Source organism: Primulina huaijiensis, unplaced genomic scaffold (assembly GCF_012295235.1).
Source record: "Primulina huaijiensis isolate GDHJ02 unplaced genomic scaffold, ASM1229523v2 scaffold43083, whole genome shotgun sequence".
Taxonomy (NCBI): Eukaryota; Viridiplantae; Streptophyta; class Magnoliopsida; order Lamiales; family Gesneriaceae; genus Primulina; species Primulina huaijiensis.
In genome coordinates, this window is record NW_027360397.1 from 6440 (window position 1) to 15680 (window position 9241).

Consider the following 9241-nt stretch of genomic DNA (forward strand, 5'->3'; position numbering starts at 1 on the left):
ACATCCACGCATCGCACGCGCCACATCGTTTTTAAAAACTATCCATGACCGAAGGTTTCTGATTTTAGGCTTTTAGTCCAAATTTCAAAGTTTTTTAGTTAGTATATGATTTATTATTATATATATTTTTTGAAAACCAAAGTTCTATCACTTGTTTTCTTGAAAAGTTTAGAAATTGTTTTGATGCTTACATTTTAGCACTATTATTCATATTGTTTTTGTACATAAATATAAAATAAAAATTATTCACCATGATGTCTAGTACATCGAAGTTCCAGCTGATGAACATGAATATTCACCAAAACTACATTTTTCATGCAACCAATACCCATAGTCCAAAATTTGTACCTTATTATATAAAATTTATGGATTGTCTTATCAACATGTTCGATTGTACTTTATATTTAAATAAATGGTACTAACGTTTCTGCTATTAATGTTAATTATAATAATGTTGTTATTACGAGTCTGAGGCCCAAAAACAATGCAACATTCGCCTGCTATAAACTGCATTCAGTTAAGAATCAACCCCTCAATATAATAGTATTATCCTAAAACCCCAACATAATTTCACTCCATGCAAATAGGTCCTTTCATGCCTCACTATCAAAACGACACCGTTGCTTGGCTCCCCTAAATCCAATCTTCATTCCCTAAGCCTCTACAAACAAAAAATCCTACGTTTCGAGCAGATCTGAAGAATTCAAAGGATGTCTTCGACGCTGCTGGAGGTGACTCGTGCATCGCACGAGGAAGTTGAGCGACTGGAGCGGATCATTGTCAAGGATCTCCAAACCGAGCCGCCGACGAACAAGGAACGTCTCTACCAGAGTCACCGCGTTCGCAACATGATTGAGCAAATCACTTCAACCACACACAAGCTCGTAAAACTATTTTTTTGAAGCTTAGTTTTTTATTTTTGTACCTTTTTTTAGCTTCAGATATTTATTTTGATGATTGATTTACGGTGAATGTTAGTTTTTTGACATGTAGATTGAAATTTACGAGGACAATGACAATGCTAGGAAGGATGAGATTGCGGCGCTCGGTGGACAGAGTTCCACGGGAGCCAATGTCAATGTTTTCAGCGCATTTTATGATAGACTGAAAGAAGTGTGAAATTCTGTGCTTTCTTACTATTGTTTTTTTTTTTAAACGAAACAACTGTTCTCTATTTCTTGATATTGATGATGTCTATTGGTGGAATGCAGATTCGTGAGTACCACAGAAGGCATCCTGCTGCTCGATATGTTGACACCACTGATGAATTTGAACAGCTTCTTAAAGAGGAGCCGGTTATTGAGTTCACTGGAGAGGTTATTACTTTCTTTCTGTTACATTCAGATGAAATGCAGTAGCACATGATAATAGCGGGATTCTTCTGATACAGTTCAAATTTCTCTTATTTTTGGATTAATTTATCTTCGAAGTTTGCAGATTTGCTTTTATGCCATTGTTGATAAAAATTTGGATTTTTTCAGGAAGCCTCTGGTAGATACCTCGATTTGCATGAATTATACAATGACTATATCAACTCTAAATTTGGGAAGCAAATCGATTATTCTGTTTATCTCGACTTATTTTCGCAACCAGAGAACATATCCTGCAAGTTGAAGCTCACCAGGTAGATCTACCATTTACTACTTTGCTCCATAAGAAATGCAGTTTATACTCTACTTTATCATATCTTCCACTTTTATTTCTGAAAGAATTGTTAGGGCCATTTTGTCCTCAAAGTTTGTTTTACCTTCAGAAATGAAAACCTCATGGAAACTCATCTGAGAATTCTTATTATCTGTTCTGCTCCTCTTTCGTTCTCGAGCTAAGAATTGCATGCCATCCACTCTAAACCTGTTGTATTTCTCGTTGTTTTTAACAGGCAGTATAAAGAGTACATGGAAAAACTCCTGGAATATCTTATATACTTTTTCGAGCGTACTGAACCTTTACAAGATCTTGAAAGGATTTTTTCTAAGGTTTGTTGCTACACCTACTATGATCCACCTTTTCGCTTTGGTCCTTTCTATTGTTATGTTCTACTTTGGCTTTTTGTTTCCCTGCTTTCCAGTTCAAAATTGATCTAACGAGCACACCAAAATTAGTTGTTACACTATTCTATTTTGATGGACTGTTAAGTATTATTTTATTGACTTTTACTAAAGGGAAAAAAATCCTCCTACTGATTGGTATACATATTGACTTATTTCAGCTTGAGTTCTTATTAGTTTCTATATCTGGCAGGTAGTTTCTGATTTTGAAGAGCAATGGAGTAATGGTCAGGTTGAAGGATGGGAGAATGAGGGCCAGAAAAATGCTGCCATTCCGGAACAGAATCAAATTATTGATCTTGATTATTACGGCACTGTCGAGGAGCTCATGATAGTAGGACCGGAGAAGTTGAAGGAGGTACTAATGGAAGTGTTGGAAGAACTTTTTCAATTTAAGTATTTGCTTTGGAAGTGAAACATTATTTTCACATGAAAAAGCTAATTTTTTGGAAAAGATTTAGATTAACCAGTTGCATATTTGTTATGCTGATGATTTTTTTTCAATGAGTAGCTCCTTGTAATGCTTTCAACAATGAGTAAAAAGCAAATAAGCTTGTCTAACTGATAGTGATGCAGCATATCTGATTCAATGTGATTTAAATCCATTTCTCATTTTCCACTTTCTAGTTTCTAGAGTTTGTGAAAGTCGAAATCCTGTTATGGTTGTATTATTGACTGATACCCTATTTTGTAGGCATTGGCCGCCCTTGGATTGAAAACAGGAGGCACTGTTCGACAGCGTGCAGAAAGGATTTTTCTTACGAAGGTGAGAATACACTCTCTGATGCATAATGTGAATGGACTTGTGCATGTGTACCATTGTACATATGTATAGGTGAGGAAGCTATGGTTGGATGGCTATGAATCTTTTTCTTTCAGATCCAAGTTTTTGCATGCATTATTTTTAGAGGATCTGTACTTTACTTGATCCAAAAAAGTCTCATCTTAGGGCATCATGATTAAACAAACTGTGCTATACTTCAATTACCTCATGAAGTAGAAGTTACGGGTTACCTATAGGCTATAACTTTGGCACCTGGTGCTGAAATTTATCTGTCTTTGATCTTGTTGATTTTTTTCTGCTCCAGCATACACCCCTTGAGAAGTTGGATAGAAAACATTTTGCTAAGGGCTCGCTTGGACCAGATAGAAATGGTGGAGTTGTTGCCCTGGGGCCAAATGAGGATGCTAAAGAGATTTCCTTGATGGAAGCCAAATTGAAAAAGTTATGTGACCTGTTGCATGAGGTAAGCTTATAATGTCTCTCACTTTTTTAATTCTCTCACCCTTCTCCATTTGCTTTCTGATTTTCCCTTTAGTGTTGGTTCTGCACCCCTCTTTCTCATGGTTGTGATAATTTTACCCTGTTCTTCCACCTTTTTGTGCTTTAAATTTTATATGACTCGGAGATTGCATAAATGAAGTGTTTCTGAAATGGTGACTTAATTTAATTTCTGTTATTTGATTTTTGCAGACCATTGTGCGAACAAAAGAAAACGTCGAGAAGAAACATGCCTTGACATATGATGAAATTGTACAAGAACGTGAAGAGGTACTGCTATTCATGCTCTGCTAACTCGGATAATACTGATATGAGACTTTAAAAGGATGGGTGAAGTGTTAAACGTAAATAAAAAAAACAACTCACCCCAAGAGTATTAGTGCGATTATTTTGTGTTTATTTGTGAATGTAATTTTTTTTATTGGATTATACCATCAGGATGAGGTGCAACCTGAATCTGAAAGTGATGATGAGGATCAGCAGATCTACAATCCCCTAAAATTGCCCATGGGTTGGGACGGAAAGCCTATTCCATACTGGTTATATAAGCTTCATGGGCTTGGTCAGGTAAATAACCTTCTACTCATGTTGGAATTTGACGAATCTGTTGTATTTTCCTCTTGCTGTGGTTTTCCGGTGGTCTGTCGTGAAGCTTCTCTATTACTTTCTGTTAAAAGATGTCAGTATACTAAAAGAGTGCTCGAAAAATTTAGCTACTTTAGAATATTTGAGCAATGGGTACCATACCCTTCCCCCTCAGTGCAGTTAGGAGATGGAAAAGAGGGCAGGGAAAAACAGAAGGAAAATAGATGAAGAATGGTCACAAACAGAGGTACCAAGTAAAAAAAGAATATGTGGGAAAGGCGGAATGCTATAAAATAATGTCCTTGTGGAACCAAGAAAGCAAAAGAAAGTAATGGACGAAGAACAATTGTAGTTAATGTAATGCTAACCTCTTTCTAAATATCCCTTGTTACTGAGTCTTGTTTCCTTTGAGAGTGAGGGATATTGGTGGTTTGATAATAAGTTGGTTTTACTAACTTAGGCTGAAGAGTGAGACTTGTCGGTCATGGTTATTTTTCTCCTGTTGGATGGTCTTAATGGTGATTGCCCTTCATGTTTGTATTTTGAGCTGTCTGGTACTGTGTTTGGCTTTCTGAACATATTAATTTTTGTTGATGAGTTATTGCACGTTAACAGGAGTTCAAATGTGAAATATGTGGGAACCAAAGTTATTGGGGCCGTAGGGCTTACGAGCGCCATTTCAAGGAATGGAGACACCAACATGGAATGCGATGTCTTGGTATTCCAAATACGAAGAATTTTAACGAAATAACATCCATTGAGGTACGCTTTCTAGCATGCAATTTTGGATTTATATCAGCCTCATCTCTTTGTTGACTATTTTCCTGGTTGATGTTGCCACCATTGCTATCCTCATTTGTAGGAACAATGATCCTTGTAATCTGATAACTAGGCATGTCGAAAAACACATATTTTAATGATTGATCACTGTCAAAAATAATGTTGTATAATACTTTCTCTGGTACGTATGGGTAAACAATGTTGATTCATTCACATAGGAAGCGAAACAACTTTGGGAAAAAATCCAAGAAAAGCAAGGTGTAAATAAGTGGCGGCCTGAGCTGGAAGAAGAATATGAAGACAAGGAGGGTAACATTTATAACAAGAAGACATACACCGATCTACAACGTCAGGGTTTGATATAAGGGAGACAATCCGATCCAGCCAATGCCTTTTTTTCTTGGATTCACGGTACGTCTGTCAGGCAAGAATCATCCATACTCGTTCTTTGGTAAAGCTGAAATTGCATATCGAGTTGATCTTCCTGACACGGGATTAATGTTAAAATTATTCTGAAGCAATGGGAAGCGTACGCAATATTCTGACATGGAATTCAATATAACCTATTTGTAATGATATCATGTTAGTAGGATCTACTGGTTCGTGGGTAGAAATTGTTTTGACTTGAATGCTGGTAGTTTGGCTGTTCAAAGGAGATGTTTGGTCGAGTTTTCAGCTTGATTTTATTTAGCAGTGAGACAATTTTGTACTTTTTTTTTTGTTTACCTTTCTAAATCCTTTTTTTTATATTAGAATTAGACATAGATATAATTTAAATAAAATAACGTTGTATAATTATTGATGACATTACAAATAAAATATATTTGACTATTTAACTATCGAGTTTCTCACCGCATAATGTCCAAGATTTTGGCCACCCCAAGAACGTTGGGTTCCTCCATAGAAATGGGACAACGTAACATTTATTAAGTTACATAAATTTTATTTATTTAACTATCGAACAAACTATATATATACATATCTAATCTACATGAGATTATTCAAGTAACAAAGAAACAAACCCGTCTACCAACTAATAGGTTCATGCATCCATCTTATACTATTAAGTAAATCCTACCTAAGCTTCAATTTATCATTGCATAGACCTAAATTTACTGCTTGGGACGCTTCTTTTTCCCCTCACAACATCTAAAGGTTTTCCACACCTTCATTCTTGTTCTTGCTCCTTGTCACTGTTTCTCGGAGGCTCCTATTTATTCGGTCTTCGCGAATCTTCCACGAATTCTTGGCTGGCTGTCAGCCAACGCTTTCCTGCAAGCATACTGAAACAAAACATATAATAAGTTTCGCAAGTGTGTAGTTTTCAAAACCCCATTTTGGGGATAAGCTGATTGTTTTGGACTGACCTTGATTTTCCTGCCAAAGTTTCGCTTGGACTTCTTGCTCCGGTACCTGGAAAGTTTCTCCTTGCGTTCTTCAGAAGTGTAACAACTCGTAATAGTTGGCATGCCCAATGGGGATTGTACGAGGTTTACATCACCGTTACCAAGAGTCTGTCATAAAAACTGAGAATCAATGAACCGTGCCCCATCCTGTCGAAGAGGCACAACATCTAAACCTTTCTTAGTTTGCCGACTATCATAGAACCGTTACATGCATATGGACTTGAATCATGAGAACAATTAGAGGAGAAATACTATCATTTTTGTGTTTCACATGTTTGGGAAAATAGGTACAACCACTGCCTCTTGAGATTCGATTAACTTTACAGAATGGGTGCCCACTGCATACTATTTTGACATATGCAATTGTTTTTTTTAAAAATAACAAACTTAAGTTGCTAACAGAGTTGATACATAATCGTATAAGGGCATTCAGACTTCTTCCATAATCTGATATGAGACAAGATAAGACTGAGTTTCCAGCTTATATTAGTCTAAACATGGAGCCACATTTCTTGGGCTCTTTATCCTTTCTTATGGTTAGCAAAAGATTCAATTTGGACACAAATCAATCTTATCGTTCAGCGAAAGAATGGAATCATTTCTATGCATGAGTAGCTTGTAAAGAAGATAAACAAGAAAGTAAGTGATTTTGAACCTTTATGTCTCCATCACTATAAGCTCTTCGCATCCGATAAACATCTCCAAAGTCCATAACAGGAAGATCAAGGAAATTTGGCCTCAATGAAGCCTCGTGTACATACTCCATTGAACTCAGGCAGCTAGAACTAACACTTTTCTGGAACGAACCCTCGACGATGGAGATTCCATCTGTCTTCACAGCAGGAATTTCGATACTTAGGACATCAGATAGAGGCGTTTCATTCCCTTCTTTGGCTAAAATATCCTTCTTGCATTCGTAAAAAACATCACTGAGAAGCTGACCGCTCTTGATAGATGATTCGATATCCGACACAGTCAATGGTTGTGGGGATATGATGTTTTCACCACAAGAAATCATTGAAATGGCAGCTGTCATCGGATCGATTCCCAGAATTGGTTCTTCAATTACTGGTTCAGGGGCCTTGAAGAGATCTCCTTCCCCTCCCAGGTTGTAATCGGATATAGTGGAGGTCTGAATGAGACTACTTGTTATGCCCTATATTAAATTAAAAGACAAGAAATTGTTAGTGATGTAAAAATCAACTGGCGAGATGCATTAAAAAAGTTAACGGCCTCTATATACCGTCACCTATTCATGATTTTAGACATAGTCAAGAAGCATAAACAAAATAAATATAGGTCACCAGACATTGTCACCTTTTTCGATTTGGGAACTAAAACCTTATAAAACCAATACCAATGTCCAAATATTCAAAAAAGCGTGCATTTGTCATTCCCCTGGTTTTCAATTTGTCAACTCTCACAATGTTCTAAAAGCAAGGATGCTAAAGCTATATGGTCGATAAATTCTCCATTGCACTCCATCTTACGACATCATCCAGCAGTGGTGTACCACCCGATCTGTGGCGTGGCCAGTCCTCAGCCCTCGCACTTACCATTGCCATCTCTTTCAAGAGGTGTAAAACAGGTTCTCAAACTCCATACTGGCAGAGCCAAAAGTAAGGAACAAGGGGGGCTAATATGAATCAAAATTTTTTTATATGATTTAGGGGAACAAAATTGTAAATATTGGTATGCATAGGAAAATATAAGAGGGATAGGACAACCATCCATCTCATCCCACCCCCACCCCTCCTCTCCTCACTGCCGGCAAGGCCGCAACCAATGAAGTGATAGCTACAAGAATGCAACAAACATGAGTATTCTACCCTTTTCCTAGAAATCCCTACAATCTCAACTCCCAAGCAAATGAAGAGCGCAAGGAAGGGTAAAATAACCCGATTTAAGGTAAACAACAAAGCTACTCCAACGAATGGAAATCCATCAAGAAAATGGAAAACAATTAATAGAATAACAACCTCTAAAGGGTAGCTGAGCTTAGCTTAGCTTATCTATACCTTTTTCCCAACTTTTTCCATCTTGAATCAGCTCAAGTGGGATGAAAAGTGAATTCCCAGCACATTACAAGATCAAAATAAACAAAAAGGAACTGTGCAAAATAAAAAGATTAGTCATCCCCTCTTTTGTCTTTTTTGAATGAAAGAAGAATGGGGCAGTGAGTGAATGACACGGAACTAATGATTATGATATTATTTCCACATTTTCTTTCTTCTTCTTTTATTTCCCTCTCCCATAAATAGATCCCAGCACTTAAAAAGAAGAACTGAAATCACTTTCCGTTTATGCTGCTTTAATCCCCATTAAATAAATATGTTTTAAACAAAAATCCAAGCAGTGAAACGTCACTAATAACCCACCAAAATATTGGATCTTAAACTGGAAAATCTTGTAAATTCCATTAACATTCACCAAAAGACAGATGATTAGTTAAAACCCACCTCAAGAAAATCCAATGAAGATGAAAAAAAAAACTCCAAATAAAAAATGTGTAGACAGTCACGCAAATGAAAAGAACCCCTCAAAACTTAATCATTCTAATTTCGAAAAGAAGATTAATGTAGGCCAAGAAAAGAAGAAACAAGGAGATTACTTACCAATGAAGCATTGGTTTTGTGTGAGCAGCAAAACTCATCAAACTGCTGAACTTCTTGAGCGAAGTTCTGAAAGTAAGGGAACAAAAGCTCAGTATCCGCATACATTTATCTCACTTTTTCTTTGAAATTTCTCCCCTTTTGAGGATTTACAGAAATATCAGAGAAGCCGAATGTAAATATTTTAGATAGAAAGAGAAAAACTTTAATGGTGGAAAGGCCTATTTATAGGGCATCAAACAGAGCTAGAGGGAAAAGGAAAAACAAAGTAGCAGCACAAGCTGTGATTGAACTGTTTGCCTGAGAGAGAGGAGAGAAAAGGAATCGGATTTTGTGGATTCCTTGGTGTCTTAATTTCTAACAGTAAATTAAATCAGAAAAATAAAAAAGAGTTAAAAAATTTCTTAACAATAAAAAACATACAATTTAATTTAGTTTAATTTAATCATATTGTATTTTATAAGAATATAAGTATTTTTTTAAGCGGGAGTGATTATATTATAATTCTATTTGGATTCTAGAAATACA

The 9241-nt window shown here is 36.4% G+C and overlaps 2 protein-coding genes across 3 annotated transcripts; one reads left to right on the top strand and one right to left on the bottom strand.

Annotated features, from left to right (window-relative positions):
* The first annotated feature begins 602 nt into the window (after positions 1-602).
* On the top strand, positions 603-5381 carry LOC140969917 (splicing factor SF3a60 homolog). The gene is made up of 12 exons (XM_073431432.1): positions 603-884; positions 994-1113; positions 1212-1316; positions 1482-1624; positions 1880-1976; positions 2242-2406; positions 2743-2814; positions 3137-3295; positions 3523-3600; positions 3769-3897; positions 4531-4677; positions 4914-5381. Exons 1-12 carry the CDS (start codon positions 711-713, stop codon positions 5058-5060), a joined length of 1536 nt encoding a protein of 511 aa, XP_073287533.1. The 5' UTR covers positions 603-710; the 3' UTR covers positions 5061-5381.
* Positions 5382-5604: 223 nt separating this feature from the next.
* LOC140969918 (zinc finger protein HD1-like) lies at positions 5605-9037 on the bottom strand. 2 transcript variants are annotated; one of them, XM_073431433.1, is made up of 4 exons: positions 8717-9037; positions 6757-7257; positions 6063-6209; positions 5605-5978 (listed from the first exon to the last, which is right to left on the bottom strand). In XM_073431433.1, the coding sequence occupies exons 1-4, from the start codon at positions 8819-8821 to the stop codon at positions 5910-5912; spliced, it is 822 nt and encodes a 273-aa protein (XP_073287534.1). In that variant the 5' UTR covers positions 8822-9037; the 3' UTR covers positions 5605-5909. The 2 variants fall into 2 exon arrangements, with proteins under 2 accessions (XP_073287534.1, XP_073287535.1); XM_073431434.1 differs by lacking the exon at positions 8717-9037 and adding an exon at positions 8120-8537.
* Between the last annotated feature and the right edge of the window lie 204 nt (positions 9038-9241).

Bases quoted from the DNA above. Each gene is read 5' to 3' on its own strand.
- LOC140969917 (XM_073431432.1), top strand. From the start codon at position 711: ATGTCTTCGACGCTGCTGGAGGTGACTCGTGCATCGCACGAGGAAGTT. The intron at 2,407-2,742 runs GTACTAATGGAA...CCTATTTTGTAG, and splicing joins GACCGGAGAAGTTGAAGGAG to GCATTGGCCGCCCTTGGATT. The intron at 3,898-4,530 runs GTAAATAACCTT...GCACGTTAACAG, and splicing joins AGCTTCATGGGCTTGGTCAG to GAGTTCAAATGTGAAATATG.
- LOC140969918 (XM_073431433.1), bottom strand. From the start codon at position 8,821: ATGTATGCGGATACTGAGCTTTTGTTCCCTTACTTTCAGAACTTCGCT. The intron at 7,258-8,716 runs GTAAGTAATCTC...AATTTAATATAG, and splicing joins ACAAAACCAATGCTTCATTG to GGCATAACAAGTAGTCTCAT. The intron at 5,979-6,062 runs GTCAGTCCAAAA...GTTTTGTTTCAG, and splicing joins ACTTTGGCAGGAAAATCAAG to TATGCTTGCAGGAAAGCGTT.